General features: G+C 42.7%; 1 protein-coding gene across 3 annotated transcripts in view; it reads left to right on the top strand.

Annotated features, from left to right (window-relative positions):
- Positions 1–24371, top strand: part of LOC148524217 (uncharacterized) — a 158965-nt gene that overhangs the window by 29825 nt on the left and 104769 nt on the right. For all 3 annotated transcript variants that reach the window (XM_088472061.1, XM_088472062.1, XM_088472060.1), the window contains exons 2-5: positions 89–224; positions 8493–8646; positions 10044–10197; positions 14509–14715. In XM_088472061.1, the coding sequence (XP_088328187.1) occupies positions 125–224; positions 8493–8646; positions 10044–10197; positions 14509–14715 (615 nt within the window). In that variant the 5' untranslated portion in view covers positions 89–124. The remainder of the gene's footprint in view (positions 1–88; positions 225–8492; positions 8647–10043; positions 10198–14508; positions 14716–24371) is intronic.

Raw genomic sequence — 24371 nt, 5'->3', positions numbered from 1 at the left:
CACCATCATATTATACATGTTTAGTATCAACATATTTTAATTTCTGTTCCTGTTTCTATTTTGTTTGTTTTTTTGGTCCTTATTACAGGATTTATTGTTACCAGATTTCGCAGCTTGACTTGCAATGATGTCTACATCTGACTTCATTTCCAGAAGATCTCCCATTGTCTGCACTGGGGGATGTGTAGCGTCCAGCCAGCCACTTGCCACTTACATCGGCCTAGGTATTCTTTATCATTTATATTTACATATATTTTGGACAAATGGAAACTATATCCTAGAGCTACTCATACACAACAAAGTTAATGTGGTAGTTTATAACCAAACTGACAACTCTGTCAATGGCTTACATACTTCTCTTTGTTACATATACCAATAGATTATAGCTATCTATCGTAAGATTTATCTGTGTATCCCACAAAATTCAGACATGCAGAATCAGGACAAAATAAGCACTCCACCCTTATTCCCCCATCCAGATCATCCCGCAAATACCCACTATTGGTGGAAACTGCTTATTTTTGAGCAAGCCTTCTGTAGTTTGAGGTTTGTGATGCAGATGAAATTCACTGTTATTAAAAACATTAAATAGTTACTACCGTCATCTATAACCTTTCTATTATATACCTTTTTATTATATAGCAATTTAACAGATCTAACACACACATTTTTCTTAATGATATTAGTATATCTTTGGTGTCTAAAGCAGCCTTTAGGTACAGTCCTCAAGCAACAATAGTGCAGATCTCCTCCGAACACAGGTTCTCAAATTCTGTCCTCAGGACCCCAAACAGTGCATGTTTTCTAGGTCTCCTCACAGAATCACAAGTGAAATAATTATAATCATCTGTGGATCTTTTAAAATGTCAGTCAATAATGAATACACATGTTCTCCAGCAAGAAGTTATGGAAAACATGCACTGTTAGGGATCCCTGAGGACAGGATGTAGTCATTAGGTCGACATGCATATTGTTGACAGTGATGTCGATGTGTTATTGAAAGGCAACATTTCGACGTTCTTAGAATGTCGAGATGTGAAATGTTGCCATCTTCAGAATGTCGATATTAGGGTTAAACTGCAGGACGTGAGGGTTAGAGTAAGCCTTTGGCTGAAGATTAGTGTTTGGTTATGTGGGGTTAGTGTGAAGCATTGGAGGGATTGTCAGGGTTAGGCTTATGGGGAAGGTTAGCATTAGGTTATTGAGGGGAGGGTTAGGCTTTAGGGAAAGTTTAGTGTTAGGTTATGGGGCGTTAGTGTGAGGCATGAGAGAGCACCACTCTGTAAGATGCTTCCGTGGAGCCGCTGCAATCATTGGAAGTGGGTAAGTCACTGCTGGCCCACCAGGGACGATATGTTGAAATGTCATCAGTGTCTACATGATGAATGTCGACATGGTCAGTGTCGACATTATGTCGACATATCATACCACACACCCTGATGACTGGTGCTGAGAAACACTTATCTAAAGCAGTGCATCTCAAATCCAGTTCTTGTGACACACTAACAGTGCATGTTTTCCATATCTCCTTGCTGAAGCACAGGTGTATTCATTACTGACTGACACATTATAAAAGATCCACAGGTGGTTCTAATTATTTTACTTCTCTCTGATTCTCTGAGGAGACCAGGAAAACATGCACTGATAGTATGTACTGAGGACTGGATTGGAGAAATCCTGGCCTAAAGTATAATCCTGCATTTTTCCTGTATTTCCAATATTTTGAATTTATGTAAGTATAGAAAGTTAATATTTGTCATTGTGCCTGGGAACCATTGTCCACATTTCTCTGCTATAGGAGAACAAACAGAACTTTGTATCAGTAGATAGTGAGATAAAACTGACACCTGCAGTCTGACATAAGCAGCCATTGTTCTCTCCGTGTTATATAACTTCTCCCTATCACCAGGTTAATAATATACTATAATCCCAATAATAGCCATGTTCTTGAATTAAGTTTGATAAAGGAACTGTGCTTAAAACATGTAAAAGAATCATCTGTTTGTTATAGAGATTGATCTGATTTACAAAGGCTGCATATTCACATAAGGGAATTGTTAATCTAATCTTCTCCTATGTGACTGGATCTATATACTAATATCCCAAATAATAAAATAATTTTCTTGCTTTAAATTTGGAAAAGGATTTGTGCTTAAAATCATGTCAAAGGTTTATTATATAGATGGGTATTGATTTTCAAAAGTTGAATATTAATAATATTATAGTGAAATTTGATAGAGCAGTGTTGCTATAAGACCCACAGGAGTACGACTAAAGCCCAAATCACTACCCTGTGCTGTTACTAACATTTACATGGCTAAAACTCAGTGCATTTGGACATGACCAGTGGGATAACATGGTACTCGATTGGAGCAAAAATTGAATACCTCCACTTCCTTAGATGGCAATAACAGAACAAGTTTTGCAGCCACTATCTTTATTAAATAGGGTTCACGTTTGCTACAAGATGAAGTTGTTGACTGTCAAACACAACAAATGTTATTGCTGGAGGTAACCCCTTCATAAATAACATAAATCCCCATCGTTGGTGAAAACACTGGGCTTCCAAGTAATTTATCTAGATCCACTCCCATCCTCCTCCTAGGAATTAAAAAAATACTTTTGCCATGTTGCAGCTATAGAACAAAGTGACAGTGGCATGCCATCTCCATGATAAGGGACACTTCTTTGAATAGGTCAGAGAAAACTAAACTTCCTCCTGCTTGAATACTCCTATCTTATTTTTCCCCATGAGAACCCTCTTGGACGTTTCTCCTTCCCTATTACATGGGAAATGTTACACTGTTCTCTAGGGTCTAAACTACAAGGCAAAACCATAGAGTCACTCCGTAAGACTTACTGTCACAGTACCTGCTGTGCAAGTCTTGACGGAAGGCCTCATCCCCTCCTCCCTGTTGTTACCTGTGAATAAGAGGCTGTGGGTTATATTTACTAAAGTGCAGGATTTTAGAAGTTGAGATGTTGCCCATAGAAACCAATCAGATTCTATCTATTATCTTGTATAAAGTGCTAGATAAATGTAAAGTAGAATCTGATTGGTTGCTATGGGCAACATTTCCACTTCTACAAACCCACACATTAGTAAATATACACCAGTGACTTCACATCGGTACAACATCTTGGCCTGAGTGTGTGTGTGTGTCCCCAGCGAGAAGAGGACGCACAAGAGAAGCCATCTAGCCAGTGGCAGCCCTGCTAGTATGCTACGGATCACTTAGGTATTGCTCACTCAGTCCCTCCTCCTCCCTCTGATCATTCACTTTGCAATATTTCCGGGGAGTACAGCTGACAGTGGGCAGTTGGAGGAAGTAGGTCTTGGCATGTGCTGCTCATGGCTTGAGGGGAAAGGGACAAGCGGGGGGGGGATTGCCGGGACTGGAGTCCCAGGCCCGGACAAGCGGGGGGGCGCTCCGTACCCCCTGCTACTGCACTGTAAATGTGTGTGCCGGCTGCCCTCCCGCTCTTCCTTCCTACACCGTGGTTGGCACAAACATCCCTTGGAAAAAAGTGAGTTACAGGCCCGGCATTGGCCCGCTCCTGCCAACACATTGTGGCCACCTACCACTACCCCCAGAGGCTGCCATGGTGCCGCCAGTACTCTGTAGCCAGATGCTGCACACACGTGCAGGACCCAGCCTTCAGTGTAAGTGAACACGCCGGCAATCACATCTGCCACCGCGGCCTGGAGAAGCTGATTCAGAGAGGGGGCTGAGCACTGTGAGCAGGACTGGAGATTACTCCTCGGATATTTAAGTCAGTGACCCGAGGAGTCTTAAGTAAATTGAGCTGTTTGCTTCAGACTCCTCTGATCACTGACTGAGAGAATCAATGAATCATCAGGAAGCTCCGCCCCCACCACAGTCAGTGCGGTGTTCAACTTCTCCGAGGACAACGGCAGCCAGCGTCAGGCATAACAGCACAGCAGACTCTGCATGCTGAGGAGCCAACTGCCAGGGAGCAGGACTGGCCACCGTTGTTGTAGGCAAATGTTGGAGGGTTCCGCAGATCACAACAATCAGACTGCTGTTTGAGTGCCCCCTGCTGTCTTTGGTGCCAATAAAGCATCTTCAAGTAATCTATATGCAGACATAGACTAAAGGCCTATTGTTTATGAATCTCCTGTCTAGGAAATTGCTTTTCCTGCTAACAGGATACCATAAGGGATGAACTACACCAGCCTCCAACTGGTTTACTGAGTGTGATTAACTTCTAATTACCTGTGTGGATTGAATTTTAACAGAACATCACAAGAACATAACTTGCAATATCCTGAGATATACCCATAATTTCTGCAGGGACTTGTCTCATATCTAAGAGCTGATTATAGATATCATTTTGAAGATGGATATTTTGGAACTACACTGAGGTGTGAAGGGGTGCATGAAATTGGGGGACAGGTAATATATTGGAGAATTGGGTGATAAGGTGCAAAGTGACTGGTATTAACTTGGAGAGGTAAGTGGAGTATTATGGGTACAGGAATCTGGAAACACATGTTACATGTGGCAGGATCTTATAGGGACAGGTATGCCCTGGGAGTGGTGACTAGGGGTGAAGGGACTCTGGAATCTGATGGTGCCTTTATAGATAATATGTAACAATATGTTACAAAAATACATAAAATACAACAATACAGAAAATAGGTGCCCTGGTAGCAGTGAAAGTGTGTTGGGGGGATCCACCTGGGCTCACCACTCACTGGTTCCTCCAATATTGTCTATATTTAGGTGTTGATTCAAGTGCACGCAAGATACTGCCAGAACTGATTTTGAAATGTTCTCTTGCTCGTTTCTGCTCACGGAGATGCGAGCAGAAATTCAGGAACATTTCCTGAATAGGAAACAGAGCTCCAATGGCACATTGCGTGTAATTAAATCTGTCCCCTAGTCTAGTTTGTCTAGACTGGCGTTTTGTGTTATTTATTTTACAAATATATAGTCATTCATTGTGTCTGTTGAGAGAATTAATTTGGCTTGCCTGTCTGTTATAGTGTGTTTATATGAAGAAGCCGGGGAAACCATCACTGTGAGTCCAGCCGTGACCACCCCTTGAACCTTGCTTATGTAAAACCTGTATCTTAATTACAAGTTATACTTAGAACAAAGGAATCCAGGGCGTTACAAGGACAGTGGGGTCTTTTCATGAAGTAATGAAAAGTCCTGTTTAACTGAAAACAGGGCTTATCACTGCTTTGTTCTATACATGAAGCAGATTACCATAGAAAAGTTAATGATATCTCCATCTGCGCCCCCCCGCTCTGTGGCTTGATCACTTCCCCATGGGGAGAGCGATTCATAGAAGTATGGAAAGCTTAGCTTTCTGTTTCTCTGCTGTGTACAGATCCGCCATCTCAGGATGGCGTAATCTGTACTGTGAAATAAAAAGAGCAGGGAAGTTGAATACTTCCCTGCTCTCTGTCTGGCACCTGGTACTGGCTCCGCCCCCTTTAGACCAGCGGCCTTTGCAGCATGTCTGATGTAACCTGCTGATCTCAGACGCAAACAGTAGGAAGAAAACATATCTGGGTCCCGATATTTCTGCCTTCGCACTACCGGTGATATTATTGCCAGTATGTACCCGATAAGTGGCAAAATGTACAGCATCATGGATGCGATTCTTAGCTCATCCCGCTCTTACACTGATAACAAAAGTAGTGATAAGCTGACCTGGGGGTACTATAGTGGGTATTTACTCTGAAGGACCAAGAAGTAGGTTTGTGGCAATGGTTCTGGCACCATTTCTTACTGTGGTGAAAAATTAATGTGGAAATGTAGCTTAATAATTAATGATATTTATGTACAAAGTACAAAGAGCTCACAGTTATCTTCTGATATATCCAAACAGAATGATTCAATGTGTGCTGTTTCCTGCTACTGTGTACTGATACGCCATATGCACATATATTGACAAGGCACTTAACTCCAAGTAGATAATTATACAGATGGCAGTTATAACAAAAATGCAGTAATTAGCATTATTTTTTAATATGACTATTTTTTTAATGGTAGTTGTTATCTATGGACTTGATACAGAATGGGTACTATACCAGGTGCTGTAGCGTATTTTGCATGATTTTGAACTGGACATGCTCAGAAGTGAACACGCGTAAATGCTCTATTGCAGACCTGCACGCATTGGGCATGTAGAGAAGTAACGGGGAAGGAAAGGGGCATTTTTATTCATGCTAAGTGCATCAAGGCCATTTTAATACAAACCTGCATATACATGTCCACTACTAGTAAGTGTATCTGTTGTGGGTGCCTAAGCCCTGGTACAAAGATCTACACTAATGATGATAATCATCAAGCATCCTTGCTGATAGGTTTTAAAAATGTGCCCATGTCTGTTCAGCACAGGGCCGAACTCCCATTGGCCCCCTCTCATATAAAAACCCATTCTATCTGACGTCTCTCCAATTGGCTTGAAGAAGCTAAACCAATGTGGGGTTTAGCTGCAATGAAGAACTTGTACTTTATTCACATGGATACAAGGTAAATTGTGGCTTCGTTTGCGTCCACATATTTTGGGCATAACATACATTTATCTTGCAGCTGTCTCTACGTCAGCTCCTATATGTGTAAATTGCATTTTCATAATGCTATACATCATGTATTATTGTGCTTTACATTTTCAATGAAGTGCAAAAAACAGACCTGGAGAGTCCTCAAAATAAACCACCTGCACACAACTAATGAAAAGGGCAATTTTAAAATCTGGGAAGCCCGAGACTCTGCTTCCTTGCTAACCAGTCACATTGGTCTCTTGTGATTGGCTGTCAGTGAAGGGGGAGTGCTGGGGGCTCCAGGCTTATGAAATTTGACTTCAGAAGAAAGGAAAATGTTATTTTAGGTTTAATAACATTTAGTAAGGTCGTGAACAAGGTTCTTTATACTCTTTTTTTTTTTTTGGTATAAGCCGTATATACGGGACCCTGTCCACTATTGTGAAAACAATGTTTCTACCCAAGTCTCCATGGACAAGGGGGAGTCCTAAAGATGAATAACACATTTCACTTTTGCACTGGTACCTGTGGCTGGCATCAAGCCCTGACCAAATTGTTGGTGGCTTTCACTATAGTGGAGGACTTTATACTTGTGGTCTCCCTGTTGTAATGCGGACCAACAAGGCCAGTCTGTCTACCTCTGGGGCTGATTGACAGTGGAAATCTTGCCATTTTTTTAAAATTAAATCTGTTTTTTTCTACTTGCTGTACTTGGGGACTTGTGAAGCTGAACCATACTTGCCAGCTTTTTACTTGCTTCCTCTGGAGTGGCGTAGCCAAATTGACAGTGTGGAGAGCATGGTACCACGATCGGATCACCATGGCCCCCCCACCCCTGCTATACATTGCCACTTGCATTATTAAGGTTACGGACAAGACTACAATGATGTGATTCAGCACAAATTGCATCTTCAAGCTACAGAGATCACTCCCTTCACTCTGGGAGACTTGCCTAATTTACCAGGTGTCCGGGGGAGAGATCCTCAAGACATGGGAGTTCTGGTAGATTAGTCAAGTACTGCATGAGCTAAAGTGGAATTCACACTATTACAAAATGTTCTGTTCCCCCCACAAAAGTTGGTTTATGCAATATTTAGCCCCAGTGCTCCAATCTCTAGCTAACTGGGTCACACTTGTTACAGTCAACCCACTTTACCTGTCTGTTAGTGCACAAGCATGCTTATTATTATTAGGTAATTGTTTACATCCTGGCAGATGAATTCGGATTTAATTGGCTCTAGTATTATTGCTTACTTTACTTGTAACTTCTTGTAACTTCTTGCTACTTTACTGATGGTTAGACTATTTCACGTTTTATGTGGTAACAGGTGAGAGGGCAAGAACTCCACAGCTCCAAAAGCTTTAACCCATGGGGTAAATTTACTAAAGTGAAAGTTTTTAGAAGTGAGTTTTAAAAGTGATGTTGCCCATAGCAACCAATCAGATTCTAGCTATTATCTTCTAGAAGGTGCTAGTTAAATGTTAAGTAGAATCTGATTGGTTGCTATGGGCAACATCACTTTTAAAATTCACTTGTAAAAAGTCTCACTTTAGTAAATTTACCCCATGGAGTCTTTTATTTACTTATAATTGAAAAACTTGGCTTCTTCTTGTTATATGTTTTGTTACATGTTTGTTTTATTTCCTAAATACTGATTACTGTTTATCACTGCTGTTTCCTGCTTCTTTGGTTCTAATAAAGAAAATGTTACTTCACATAAGCCAGCAGCTCTCCCAGAAGCCGAAGGATAACCTGCATAATGAGCATATTGATATAACTGTATTTGCTTTCACAGAGGTCACTGAAGGACTAAAAACAGACCAGTAAACTAATTGTGTCTGCTAACTATAAATACAGTATGAGCTGGAAACAAAGACTCGCTGTCTATTCTGCATTCCCAATAAATAAAATTAATTTCCGTGTACATAATTGGGTTATACAGTAATGACATTTTGTACCATTTTGTAGATATTCTGAAGAAAGGTGGGAATGCTTCTGATGCTGCAGTAGCTGTAGCTGCTGCCCTTAATGTCACTGAACCCACCAGCACTGGGATCGGTGGCGATTGCTTCTGTTTGTATTACGCAGCAGACACCAAAAAGGTCTATGGACTTAATGGAAGGTACAGTTCACCAATCCTTGCATTTCATTAGGCCTTTGTTATACATGAAACAACCTGAACACTAAACCTAAAATAACATATAATCCATAATGACGGGGCATCTTGTAACATTCACAAATATATAGCTAAAAGGTAAAATGTTTGATGCTGTTCACAGTCTGATGTGCATAGAACAAAATGTTCCTCCACAGTCAGAGCTCTATTTCAAATTCCCTTATGTATGATAAGCTCCTGAAAGCTTCACATAGGATGTATACAGTATATGTTACTAGTATCTCATTGTACTGTGGATTTTATTTAGCATTTGATAAGTCAGTGATTAGGTGACCCTTTTTTCATATTGCAGGCTATATAGTGCCTGATTCTGTCATATACAAGTTAAAAATATATATATATATACATCTAGTGAGAATATGCAAATAGTTTATGCACCACACCATGCGTATACACCTTGATGGAGGTTACAACCGCGGCCGGTTCCCTCTTTTCATGAAATGGGAATTTCTAGGTGTCAACAGGGCAGCTACCTTGTGCAACCATGGGAGTGTGGCGGGCATGTAGCCATATTCTGTGCTACTCTTAAGGCATGCGTATGGCGGGCCGCCTGTTTCAGAGAAATCTCTTGCGCCCAGCATGGGCTATGTTATGTATGTGTTAATATTAATGATGCGGTTGTGAATAGAAAAACAGTGGGTGATGCCACTATACTGCAGTAAGCATGATGCCATGTTGATAGCAACATGAGCATTTGGTACTAAGGGGGAGATTTATTACAGCTTGGAGAGAGATAAAACTGGAGATAAATAGCACCAACCAATCAACTCCTAACTAATTTTTTAAATACAGCCTGTAAAGTGACTGTTAAGAGCTGATTGGTTGGTGCTATTTACCTCCAATTTTATCTCTCTCCAAGCTTTATTAAATCTCCCCCTTAATCTGGCCGTGCAGCGTTTCAGACTTCCCGCCAATTTGTGTGCTATGGCATAACAAATTTTACCTTCCATCCAACTCTAAAGGTGCGTACACATACAACGATGTAGGTAATGAACGATTTTTGTTGAACGAAGTTGGTTTACTTTACATAATAATAAACGATTTTCTGTGTGTTGAAGGAAAAATGTTGAAACTTCTATTGAAAATCGTTCAGTTGGTCAGTCTGACTAAACTACAAACTACAATCGACAAACTTGAACGCGCGTGAACGATAATCATTCATCATTTATCGTTTTATACTGAACGATTTTTTGAACAATAACGACGTCGTTATAGTAAAATCGTTCAAAAAAAATCGTTGTGTGTGTACGCACCTTTTATTATTAAGCCATTTTAATTAGTTCAGTCACTTGTCATTAAACAATTATATTCTCTAATCCAGGCATTTGTTTACTTTTGTGCAGTGGAAGGTGTCCAAGGGCACTGAACCTGGAAGCTTTGAGTCAGCAAGGTTTTAATGAGGACAACCCTCTCCCTCCCACTCATGCTCACAATGTTACTGTGCCGGGTGCTGCAGCTGCCTGGGCTGACACGGTCTCTCTCTTTGGAAGTAAGAAGGTAATCTGCCATACAGCATGTTCTATCAAATATGTAAGGTTGCAATCATTTGGTTTTACAATAACCTCAACAATATATTAAACAACACTTAACTCGTAAAGGCCTACATTTGGGAAAAGCCCACAAAGACCTATGCCCAAGGCACTGGCAGGAGGTTTGCCAGGGCGGCACCCAGGGAAGTAAAAAAAAATATAGTGAATCCCGTACTTTAGGTGGCCTTGGCCACTTGTGTAGAGGGTATGGCTAAACCTGACATGGCCACATCACGCTTTAGGAGACCTAGCCAGGCCTGGCCTGTGGAGATTTGGCCTATTAATAGCAAAGGCTGAGAGGGGGAGGCATGTAGCAGCCCAGAGAGAGTGACCCTGATAAGCTGTATGCATTGTGTACCTTTCAGGATATGCGTTGCTTTTAGGCTGCAGTGCATCTATCGCCGTAGGTGCATCAAAACCTTAGGTTTTACAGGATACTGTACATATGTGAATAGTTCTTTCTTCTTAGGGCCTTATTTATTAACGAGTTTTATCACCAAAACGAGTGATAAATGTCACTGTGTATGATAAATGGTGCTCCAGCCAATCAGCTCCCAACTGTCAACTGTTAGAAAAATGACAGTTGGGGGCTGATTGGCTGGAGCACCATTTATCATACACAGTGACATTTATCACTCGTTTTGGTGATAAAACTCGTTGATAAATGGGGGCATAAATATATACCACTGTAGCTGAAGAACCTAATTTCTTTAATGTCACACTGAATGGTTTAAAATATAATGAATTCTTGCTTATAGAGCTTGTGGACGAGGCTGAATTTATACCATTTTGCATAGTGTAAAATCCACAAATTAGTTCTGCTCATGCCTGCAAACAGGCCATATGCAAGTATGCAGATTTTCTTGTAATCTCACAATTGTGTCTGCTCCCGACTGGAGAGGTAGGAATGGGGTGGCAATTTTCAGTCTAATATAGACAAGGTACTGTAAAGCTGGGTACACATTGTGCAGACTGATCCTCTAATGGGCGGGTCCAACAACACAGTGGCCGATCAGATAAGCGATACAGACTCACTAATTGGCCGCTTGATGTGTGTTCCCGGACATTCACAACTGGGCAGGCATTTCAATTTGCCCGCCCAATTGAGCAGCCAGTCAATGGCGGTTCCTGACAGAGTATACAGGCTGCCGGAGCATCAGAGCAGAAGCGATAGGTCTGTGAACTACAACGTTGTACACAGACATATTGTGTGTTGGCAGGGGTACACACCCGCCGACATGCTCGCGATATATTTCCCACTGTGTACCCAGTTTAAGAATGTGTTTGCGTAATTACGAGAAGATACAAATCTGCACAGAGAAGCATATTCAAAACCTTATCAATTGCAAGAGCCTGAGGCAGGTACAAATACACACTGATGATGACATATGAAGTAAACCTGGCACATGTGACACTACTGCAGATCTGCATGCATCTTGTGATTTGACCATCTCTGTATATGCACAACATATCCAAGCTCAGCATAAGACCTCTTATTTAGGACCATTATTAGAGTTGATACTACCTTAGACATTTCTACTTAACACTAAATTATTAGAGCTATAACCATCTAATGGCTATTAATATGGTATGCATTCGGGAAGCCGTCGGACCTAATCCCGACTGCTTAATCCCGGCAAGGCACTAATGACAGGCGTCGAAATCCAGACGCCTGTCATTAGACCTACGCATGGGAGCCCGACATCCAGCTTACCGATCAAAGGTAAGCCAGGCGCGGACACCCGCGGGGAGGGGAGGGTTAGGTTTAGGGCTCCCAGGGGGGACTTAGGGTTAGGCACCCCCCCGGGAGGTTAGGTTTAGGCTAGGGGAAGGGGAGGTTAGGGTTAGGCACCCCCAGGGGGAGGTTAGGGTTAGGCCCCCCCACCTGGGTGACTTAGGTTTAGACTGCGGGGAAGGGTGGGTTAAGTTTAGGCACTTGGGGAGGAGGTTAGACACCCCTAAGGGAGGGTTAGGGTTAAGGGGTAGAATTAGGTTAGTTAGTACTTATCTTAGGAGGATCGGTATTTCCTCCTGTGTCGGGCAGCCGCTGTCGGGATTTGTCGGTAAATCATACTGATTCCGTTAATACAGAGTTGCTAAAAAATCCCTTTGTGCGGTCCAGTGGAGCCTGTATGGCACCATATATAAATAGTGAAACTTAACAAGTGCATGAACAATATGTTGATTGGTTTCTTTGGAACTTGTATATATCAATGCAGTTTAAATTTAAAGACTGAATTTAATATTTTAGAATGTAACGAAGAGCCTGATTCAGTACAGATCGCAATAGTGATTACGCACGCAGTCTCACTGCGAAGATATGCTAATGTCTGCGATCGCTATGCCATACGCAGCCTAACACAAGGAAGCCCACGTTACCTTACACACATCCGTAATACTTAGCAAGACTGCAAAATCATCAGTAACTTAGAGTACCATTGCAGCCTCACACACTATTGCACAAGGTCTGACCTTACTCGGGAATTGCTAACACCATCGCACGTAGTGTAATACCAAACTGCGTATGGCATCACAGTGGCTAATTTATGCACGCCCCTGTAACTGCTTTCAAATGCACTGGCATGCCTGCATTACGCTGACCACCCCCCCCCAGGGGCTGTGAGTGTGACCCTGTAATTGTCCCTATTGCTCGGTGCTATCCAAATGCACAATATGCTTTCTCATTTTCTGCTAGATAGATGTCATTTGAAATATATTCTTATTCTCTAACTTTTGTAAGCTATTATTTATTGAAAAGGGTATTTAAAACAGAAAAAGGTAATTTAAATCAAACTATATCAAACTTAATGGCATGGGGCTTATAGTGATCCCATATTTATTTCACGAAGGACACCCACACTGCATCTCTGGATGTTTACTGTAAGAGGTTACACATGATTCAGCAAATGTGCCTTCAACTTCCACATATATTCTATATTGACTGAATCACCTCTAAACAATTTTTTTTTAACACCCATACACACCTATTTCTGCCACCACTTATTGAATGAGGGCTCTTAAAACCGTTATAAAATGGTACATACTATAGACAATGTGCTCTTTCTTTCTTAACAATTAACACAGCAGCAGGTCTGTGATTGTACGTACATAACAGCATTTAATGTCCTAGCATGCCATGATTATAACAAGGTTAGCATGATGAAGCTGTTATTCTCTTCATAAAAGACATGGATGTTTTGGAGTAACAAGAACAAGACTTATTATATTTTAGATTTAATATAACAAGGTGCAGGACATTATATATAATAAATGACATACAAATGTGCAGATGCACCCATAAATAATAATGATGTAAAACAAAACTACAAAAGTGTAACACATACCTAGTGTAATATGTATACCTGTGGCAAGGTGGAATCAAATGGACACTTGTTCGATCCAATTTTATTCACAAGGTATATAAACATTTTTGAATATGGCAGACAATTAGAAAGGTAGGGGCAGATTTAATGGCCACTATGTGTGCTGTGAACCATAGTTGTTCAAAATTTAGTACAAAACCTTCTCATTGTATAACTTTCCTTTGATATTTCAAAGACATGACTCCCCCATCAATACAATGGGCATAAACTCCCACACACTTTTGATATAAAAAATTTATTTTTATGGCAGTAATAAGCTTAATTCCAGAAGCTATGGGGTTACTACGAGTTCTCTATATATCAGTCAGTTAAAATTCATACATGTCTGTATTTGAATATAAATTGGCCCCTGATTTTCCAAATTCTGAAAGATCATATTTTCTCAATTAATGTATAAAGCCACCATATTTTGTGTAGTTCCCACACATCTCCTTGTTAGTTGGCAGGAAGGACACTGGCTGATAATGCTACTGTTACAAATCATTGGGAAACTGATTTGAAATCACAGGCCTGTGGATGTACAGCACAGTGTGGCCAATTGACAGAGATATGTACCCGACCACTTGCTCTTCTTTGGAATGGCTAGCTATGGTAAGAGAACATTAGACTTTAATAATCTTGTTGATATTGTGACATTCAGATGTGAGTTTTTGGAAAGTATTTAGCATTCAGTTAACTGCTGGTTTGCTGGAAGATGGCAAAAAGAACATCTATGGACTTTTTTGTCAGTCCCTGAAGATAGTTTGGTGCTTACTTTCACAAGCTAAGCAAAAAGTGGTGCTAGAAATTATTCTGAAATTTGCCAAGTGTGTGAAATGCATTAATAAAAACATTAGAGGAAAAATAAAGTGAATAGTATACACACGCTGTTCCATTATTTCATGCTTTCTTTATAGTTGAGTCTGGAAGAGATTTTACATCCAGCTATTGAATTAGCAGAATTCGGCTTTCCAGTGTCTGAACTTACTGCTTTCATATGGAATAAAGTCTCCTACAAGCTCCAGGCTGTCAATAACAAGTATGGGGCAGACCTGCTGATCAATGGACAGGCTCCGAAACATGGACAACTCTTCAGAAATCCCTCACTGGCAAACACATTCAAGGTACAGGTTTCTTATACAATTATTTGCTATTATTACATTTAAGTACATTTTTCAAACAAGGTGAGCCCATGAGCCTAGCAGTGTTAATGAAAAAAATAGTGTATATGTGACTGACTGTACAAAAAAGGTGCTGCATCCCATAGCAAGTAGTTAGATGATTACAGTTACTGTGGATTGCCACATAGAGTGGCACTGTTAAATGGGCATTACCTGTGCACTAGTATTGAAGATGCCAGCTCCACAAATATTTTTTTTAAATATATCATACAAAGAAGTACGATGTGTAACTTAGCTAGGAAAAGTGGTTCCCTGTACTGGCTCAGGGGTTGGGAGAGGAGCAGCGGGATGTTGGACTTTGAGATATGGGATAATGAACTCGTGCCACTGAAAAGTGCTGAGCGAGGCTCAGTGGGCCTGGATCGGCTAGTACTGATGATGATTGCCGCGATGGACTCGGTAACGACTGGACTGGCTAGTAATGGTGGTAGTAGTTGCCGTGATGGACTCGGTGACGACTTGACTGGCTGATACCAGAATAGTTGCAGAGGTGGACACGGTGACAACTGAGGCAGAACCAAGAATAACAGCAGGCTCTCTGAATGAAGAGTTACAGACTGCAACACTGTAGCCTAATAACGTGGCGAGAAGTGACGTTGCACAGGTACCTTCCTGCTGACCAGAGATCCCTTAAATACTCCCTGCTGATATGTGATGGGATGGGCAGAATTTGCTTATTCATAGTGACTGAGCCATTGGTTCAGATGCTGTCAGGTGATCAAAGGAAGCTGGCGATGTTCATGGAGTGGAGCTGCCAGGGAGTTCCTGCGGTCCGCCGGCAGAGTCCTCTCTCCAGTAGTGGGAAGATCGCGGCCGTCGGAGTCCAGAAGGAAGATGCGGCCAGAAGATACTCCGTAGAGGTAGCAGGGTGCGCAGCAGTGTGCACTCAGCTGCTGAGGCCTAACATACCGCCGGGGAGTAAGAGGCGGCTGCTGGGACCTGACATGCCCCCCGGGAAATGAGAGGCGGCTGCTGGGTTCTGACATGGTTAGTTCTAGAACATACATGATGTTCATGATGTCACAACCAAGTGACCCATGACAAAAGGGAGAGGGGCAAAGTTCAGAATGGGTGCCAAAAGTGTCCCCTCGTGGACTAGCTTCGCTCGCCATGCTTTGGGCACGGTGGCTCGATTCGCTCACCACAGGTTAATATTCCCCCTCTATGCCCACGTGGATAGTAACACTGGTAGCCGACCGGCCCTGCTGCAGCAGTCGCGTGGTTGTGATGTCAGAGGTCCTTTCTTCAACTTGGATCTAGCAACAACCATCCCGACATGCCGCTGGGAAGTGAGAGACAGCTGCCGGGACGTAACACGATGTAGTGAAGAGGACAAGGATGTGTAGATGTATTCACAAAATTGATTTAGAATACTTAATCATGTGTACTAAAAGTATTCTTAGTTTTGATCTAATATACTGTACTTTAGGCAATTACAGCATCTTATTAGTTTAACATACGCCTGATTAGTTGTTATGGGTTACTGTACATTTGCAGTTTACAATAGAACTAACACCCCAAAGTCTATTTAAAGAATTTGTTGTCCTAACAAGAACTACTTATAAATGTATTGTAGTACATAAGGGATATTAAAATAGCTGTGGGATCTTGGGCACTTTACCTGGGAGCTGAAGCCACACGGTAAAACCTGTGATTAATTGAATCTTCCCCATCATAGTGTTACTACTGTACTTCTGTGGACTTGATAATACCAGCAGTGATCAGAGCACTAGCATTCCTATAATACCACTTGGCACATTCCCTGCATGGCCACCAAACTCTTAATACAGCAAAAAAGACCTAAATCCATTATGATTACTACCACTTACAACCACCTTGTATAAAGAATATAGAAACGGCACTAAACTTTGTGCATCATGCACCAATCAATAAAGAGTTATTATTTACACTCCCCAGACAACCACAGGCCTTGCTAACAACCATAGAGCTCAAGCTTTTATGAAGGCTAATCTTCTCTAGGACAGCCACTGACCTATTTCTGTTGTCTACCCCTGAAAATAACTGGCTTCGTCCCTTCCCGTGTAAACTGACTACTCACTCCCTGACAACCATTAAACATCTCCCTCATAAATTTACTTCGGAATCAAAAAATGAAATTACATTTTCTACCAATCAACCCTTCCTGGCCCTGCCTTCAACTACATACATACTCCAACTCCCTCAGGCCTCTCTTGAATAATAAAAACATTTTGTTTCCTAATGTGCCATGTTGGAAGTTGAACTGCCACATGTTTGTGCTGCCCACTGCTGCCGCTTAGCTTCGTCAGCCATCTAGCTTGGTGCAAATTTTGGGCCTAAACAGGATGAAAACAATATAGTGAGCTGTGAGGTGGTCAAAATTGACTGAAAACGAGTGGAAATAAATGTTATTGAGGTTAATAATACTGTAGGAACAAAAACAGACCCAAATGATGTGATTTTAGCTGTTTTTAGAGGCGATCCAGATCCAAAACCAAAACACGGGGGTTGGCACACATCCCATATATATATATATATATATATATATATATATATATATATATATATATATATAATTTTTTTTTTTAGGGGTGTGCACCGGCCACTTTTCGTGTTTTGGTTTTGAATCTGGATCATTCTTCGTGTTTTGGATCTGGATTGGTTTTGCCAAAACCACCCTTCCATGTTTTGGGTTCTGGGTTTTGTTTTTGGATCTGTATTTTTTTTTAAAAAAGCATAAAAACAGCTAAAATCACAGAATTTGTGGGTTTTTCTGCTCCTATGCTATTATTAACCTCAATAACCTTAATTTCCACTCATTTCCAGTCTATTCTTCACACCTCACACCTCACAGTAGTGTTTTTATGTCCAAAAGCTTGCACCGAGGTAGCTGGATGAGGATGCTAAGCGACACGAGTGGGCGGCACAAACACGTGGCCCATCTAGGAGTGACACTGCAGTGGCAGACAGGATGGCAGTTTGAAAAACTAGGCCCCAAATAGTACATAATGCAAAGAAAAAAAAGAGGTGCAAGGTGGAATTGTCCTTGTCCCTCCCACCCACCCTTATGTTGTATAAACAGGACATGCACACTTTAACAAATCAATCATTTCAGCACCAGGGTCTACCACACAACTGTGGCTGAAATGATTGGTTCGTTTGGGCCCCCATAAAACAAGCTGGCAATTAATCTGTCCCTGCACAAACTGGCTCTACGGAGGCAAGATGTCGTCCTCATCCTCCTCATCCACCGATTCCTCATCCTCTTCAGTGTTGTGTACATCCTCATACTCACAGACTATTAATTCGTCCCCGCTGGAATCCACCACCACAGGTCCCTCTGTACGTTCTGGAGGCTGGTGTCCCTGAAAGAGTTGATAATTCATTTTTATGAACATCATCTTCTCCACATTTTGTGGAAGCAACCTCCTATGCCTTTCGCTGACAAGGTTCCCGGCTGCTCTAAACACTCTTTCGTAGTAAAAACTCTGGAGGGGGGGCAACTCAGGTAAAATAGAGCCAGTTTGTACAGGGGCCTCCAAATTGCCTCTTTTTCCTGCCAGTACAGGTACGGACTGTGTGACATGCCAACTTGGATGCTGTCACCGATGTAATCCTCCACCATTCTGTCAATGGTGACAGTATCATATGCAGTGACAGTAGACATGTCAGAAATTGTTGCCAGGTCCTTCAGTCCGGACCAGATGTCCAAACTTGGTCCTGCCTGCCCTGCATCACCGCCAGTGGGTTGCTTAGGATACCTAAGTTTTTTCCTGGCAGCCCCAGTTGTGGGAGAAAATGAAGAAGGAGCTGTTGACGTGTCACGTTCCGCTTCAGCTGACAGTGTTTTCACAAGCAGGTCTTTGCACCTCTGCAGGCTTGTGTCGGCCGGAAAGAGAGACACCACATAGGCTTTAAACCTAGGATTGAGCACGGTGGCCAAAATGTAGTGGTCTGATTTCAACAGATTGACCACCCTGGATTCCTGGCAAAGCGAATGAAGGGCTTCATCCACAAGTCTCACATGCCGAGCGGAATCGCTCCGTGTTAGCTCCTCCTTCACTTTCTCCAGCTGCTTCTGCAAAAGCCTGATGAGGGGATTGACCTGACTCAAACTGGCAGTGTCTGAACTGACTTCACGTGTGGCAAGTTCGAAGGGCTGGAGAACCTTGCACAACACGGAAATCATTACCACTGTGCTTGAGTCAGGTGCATACCCCCTTCTTTGCCTATTATATAGGTGGATGTATAGGCTTGAATAGCCTTTTATTGCTCCTCCATCCTCTGAAGCATATAGAGGGTTGAGTTCTACCACGTCACAACCTCTTGCTTCAGGTGATGGCGGGGCAGGTTCAAGAGTGTTTGCTGGTGCTCCAGTCTTCGGCATGCAGTCGCTGAATGGCGAAAGTGGCCAGAAATTTTTCGGGCCATCCAAAGTGTCTCCTGCACGCCCCTGTCGCTTTTCAGAAAATTATGCACCACCAAGTTTATTGTGTGAGCAAAACATGGGACGTGCTGGAATTTGCCCAGATGTAATGCCCGCACAATATTGGTGGCGTTGTCAGATATCGCAAATCCCCAGGAGAGTCTACGTGGGGTAAGCCACTGGGCGATGATTTCCCTCAGTTTCTCTAAGAGGTTGTCGGCGGTGTGCCTCTTACTGAAACCGGTGATACACAGCGTAGCCTGCATTGAAACCAGCTGGCGTTTCTGAGATGCTGCTACTGGTGACGCTGCTGTTATTGCTGCGTAAGGCGATACATCTACCCAGTGGGCTGTCACAGTCATGTAGTTCTTAGTCTGCCCTGTTCCACATGTCCGTGGTTGAGGGGACATTGGGTACAACCGCATTTTTCAGGACACTGAGGACACTTTTTCTGATGTTTCTTTACAGTCTCAGTATTGCCTGCCTAGTGAAGTGGAATCTAGATGGGATTTGGAACCGGGGAAACACTACCTCCATCAATTGTCTAAATCCCACTACACTAATGGCGGATACCAGATTCACGTCTAACACCAACATAGCAGTCAAGGCCTCAGTTATACGTTTTGCTTCAGGATGACTGCTGTCGTACTTCATCCTCCTCGCTAAGGACTGTTGGAGGGTCAATTGTTTAGTAAAAGTGGTGGTGTTCCTACTTCCTCTCTGAGATGATGAATGACTCCCAGCAGCAACAGCAGCAGCGGCAGCAGTAGGCATAGCAATGCAGGATCCTTTGGAGGAATCCCGGATAGGAGAGTCAGTCATGCCAGTGACATGGCCTGCAGGACTACTTACGATCCTGGCTAAGGAGGAAATTGACGAGAAGGGAGTTGACGGTGTGGTTTGCAGACGCTTGGATACAACAGGACAACGGGATTTAGGTGTCCCTGGACTGCTTACGGTCTTAGCCAAAGTTTCTGAACTTGACAGTAACTTTTTATGAATGCGCTGCAGGTGACGTATAAGGGAGGATGTTCCTAGGTGGTTAACGTCCCTACCCCTATTTATTTCACCTTTACATATGGTAGATATGGCAAGACAGTTGTTTTCCGGATTTGGATAGAAATATTGCCAGACCAAAGAGGTGGAATGTTTGGTATTCTGCCCAGGCATGACCGTGATGGGCATTTTCATCCCACGGACAACAACTGTCTCCCCTGGAGCCTGATTTAAGCAAACCACATCACCATCAGAATCCTCCTCGCCAACTTCCTCCTCAGCGCCAGCTACACCAGTATCCTCATCCTGTTGTACTTCAACAGTGACATCTTCAATTTGCATATCAGCAAGTGGACTGTGGGTGCTCCTTTCAGCACTTGCAGAGGGCGTGCATATGGTAGAAAGAGCCACCTCTTCCCGTCCAGTGCTGGGAAGGTCAGGCATCGCAACCGCCACCACACTTGGACTCTAATTGGGGATTTGTGATATCTTCTTAGAACGCACAGTTCTTCGCAGTGCTTTTGCCAGCTTAACTCGTTTGATTTTTTTAGCGGGATGAGGGCTTCCATCGTCATGTGATGCTGAACCACTAGTCATGAACATAGGGAAAGACCTTAGCCGTTCCTTGCCACTCCGTGTCGTAAATGGCATATTGGCAAGTTTACGTTTCTCCTCAGATGATTTAAATGTTTTTTTAAGGTCATTTTGCTGAACTTTGTCATTTGGGATTGTATATTCCCACTACTATGACATTGGGCATCGGCCTAGGCAGACGACGTTGATGGCATGTTATCGTCTATTTCATGACTAGTGGCAGCAGCTTCAGCACTAGGAGAAAGTGGTTCTTGATCTTTCCCTATTTTATTTTTATCGGAGAAAGTTTGGTCCTCCATTTATGTTATATTGATATATACGTGCGGCTAAGGCGCACACAAACACAGAAAATATTTTTTTATTATTGTTGGAGACTAGTGCACTTTGTGGGTTACACCACCCTTTAAGAAATGAGCCAGCCGGATCTTTACTTATGGGACACAGGCTCATGCTTGGCGCTGCTCCTTTGTTGATGCACGTGCAGCTACAGTGCACACAATTCCCAAAGACAGAAAAAATTTATTTTTTTATTTTTTGTGGAGTGCACTTTGGGGGTTACAGCACCCTTTAACGGACGAGCCAACTGGCCCTTTACTTATGACACAGGCGCACGCTTGGCGCTACTTTGTTATTGCATGTGCGGCTACTGCGCACACAATTCACAAACACAAACAATATTTTTTTATTTTGTTTGGAGTGCACTTTGGGGGTTACAGCACCCTTTAATGGACAAGCCAGCCTGCCCTTTACTTATGGGACACAGGCGCACGCTTGGCGCTAGTTTGTTGATGCATGTGCGGCTACTGCGCACACAATTCACAAACACAAAAATATTTTTTTATTTTGTTTGGAGTGCACTTTGGGGGTTACAGCACCCTTTAACGGTCAAGCCAGCCGCACGCTTGGCGCTACTTTGTTGATGCACGTGCGACACAGTCTCTATTTTGTCTGGAGTGCACTTTGGGGGTTACAGCACCCTTTAACGGTCAAGCCTGCTGACCCTTTACGTATGACACAGGCGCACGCTTGGCGCTACTTTGTTGATAATCGTGCGGCCACAGTGCACACATTTCACAAACACAGAAAATATTTTTTTATTTTGTTTGGAGTGCACTTTGGGGGTTACAGTACCCTTTAACGGTCAAGCCAGCCAGCCCTTTACTTATGACACAGGCGCATGCTTGGCGCTACTTTGTTGATGCACATGCAGCTACTGCGCACACAATTCACAAACACAGAAAAAAAAAATATTATTTGGAGTGCACTTTGGGGGTTACAGCACCCTTTAACGGATGAGCCAGCCGGCCCTTTACTTATGACACAGGCACACGCTTGGCACTACTTTGTTGATGCATGTGCAGCTACTGCGCACACAATTCACAAACACAGAAAAAATATTTTTTTTTTACACTTGGGGGAGCACCCCTGATGGAGAGAGCACCCCCTGGACAACACTAAAGCACCCCTTTAGGACTGTGACACTGCACAGAACTTTGGAGTGGACACAGCCCATATGGACAACTGACAGCACAACACAGCCCAGCCAGCCCCTATGGACTTTGGAGGAGTGGACACAGCCCCTATGGACAACAGCAGCACAGCACAACACAGCCAGCCCCTATGGACTTTGGAGGAGTGGACACAGCCCCTATGGACAACAGCAGCACAGCACAACACAGCCCAGCCCCTATGGACTTTGGAGGAGTGGACACAGCCCCTGTGGACAACAGCAGCACAACACTACACTACACAGCCCAGCCAGCCCAAACTCCCTCCCTCCCTCTTCACTGTCCACAGCCGAGTGAGAAAATGGTGCCAACGCGGGTACCTTATATAGAATCCAAAACCCACGAGACCCGGAAGGCGGGATGATGACGTTTTGCCTTGATTTCAGATCCGAGTCAGGCGGGAAAGGTCGAGCCTGACTCGAATCGGCCTCGGATCGGGGGGGTTCGGATTTCAGAAATCCGAACCCGCTCACCCCTAATATATAATATATATGTACATATATATATATAGATATATATATACAATCAGGTCCATAAATATTGGGACATTGACAGAATTTTCAGATTTTGGCCTCTATTCACCACCACAATGGTTTTGAAATGAAACAAACAAGATGTGCTCTAACTGCAGACTTTCAGATTTAATTTGAGGGTAATTACATCCAAATCAGGTGAACGGTGTAGGAATTACAACGGTTTCTATATGTGCCTCCCACTTTTTAAGGGGCCAAAAGTAATGGGACTATCAACTCAAAAGCTATTTCATGGACAGGCGTGGGCTATTCCCTCATTAGTTAATTATCAATTAAGCAGGTAAAAGGTCTGGAGTTGACTCTAGGTGTGACATTTGCATTTGGAATCAGTTGCTGTCAACTCTCAATATGAGATCCAAAGAGCTGTCACTATCAGTGAAGCAAGCCATCATTAGGCTGAAAAATCAAAACAAACCCATCAGAGAGATAGCAAAAACATTAGGTGTGGCCAAATCAACTGTTTGGAACATTCTTAAAAAGAAAGAATGCACCAGAGAGCTCAGCAACACCAAAAGACCCGGAAGACCACGGAAAACAACTGTGCTGGATGACAAAATAATTATTTCCCTGGTGAAGAAAAACCCCTTCACAACAGTTGGCCAAATCAAGAACACTCTCCAGGAGGTAGGTGTATATGTGTCAAAGTCAACAATCAAGAGAAGACTTCACAAGAGTGAATATAGAGGGTACACCACAAGATGCAAACCATTGGTGAGCCACAAAAACAGGAAGACCAGATTAGAGTTTGCCAAACAACATCTAAAAAAGCCATTACAGTTCTGGAACAACATCCTATGGACAGATGAGACAAAGATCAACTTGTACCAGAGTGAGGGGAAGAGAAGAGTATGGAGAAGGAAAGGAACTGCTCATCCAAAACATACCACCTCATCATTGAAGCATGGTGGTGGTAGTGTGATGGCGTGGGCATGTATGGCTGCCAATGTAACTGGTTCCCTTGTATTTAATGATGATGTGATTGCTGACAAAAGCAGCAGAATGAGTTCTGAAGTGTTTTGGGCAATATTATATGCTCATATTCAGTCAAATGCTTCAGAACTCATTGGACGGCGCTTCACAGTACAGATGGACAATGACCCGAAGCATACTGCAAAAGCAACCAAAGAGTTTTTTTAAGGCTAAAAAGTGGAATGTTATGCAATGGCCAAGTCAATACCCTGACCTGAATCCGACTGAGCATGCATTTCACTTGATGAAGACAAAACTGAAGAGAAAATGCCCCAAGAACAAGCAGGAACTGAAGACATTTGCAGTAGAGGCCTGGCAGAGCATCACCAGGAATGAAACCCAGTGTCTGGTGATGTCTGTGTTCCAGACTTAAGGCTGTAATTGCCTGCAAAGGATTTGCAACAAAGTATTAAAAAGTGAAAGTTAGATTTAGGATTGTTTAGTTTGTCCCATTACTTTTGGCCCCTTAAAATGTGGGAGGCACATATAGAAACCGTTGTAATTCCTACACCGTTCACATGATTTGGATGTAATTACCCTCAAATTAAATCTGAAAGTCTGCAGTTAAATCACATCTTGTTTGTTTAATTTCAA

The sequence above is a fragment of the Taudactylus pleione genome, unplaced genomic scaffold (genome assembly GCF_031769625.1).
Source record: "Taudactylus pleione unplaced genomic scaffold, aTauple2 ptg000120l, whole genome shotgun sequence".
NCBI classification, from domain to species: domain Eukaryota; kingdom Metazoa; phylum Chordata; class Amphibia; order Anura; family Myobatrachidae; genus Taudactylus; species Taudactylus pleione.
The sequence above is the reverse complement of the archived record's forward strand: the minus strand, read 5'-3'. Positions and strand labels throughout refer to the sequence as shown.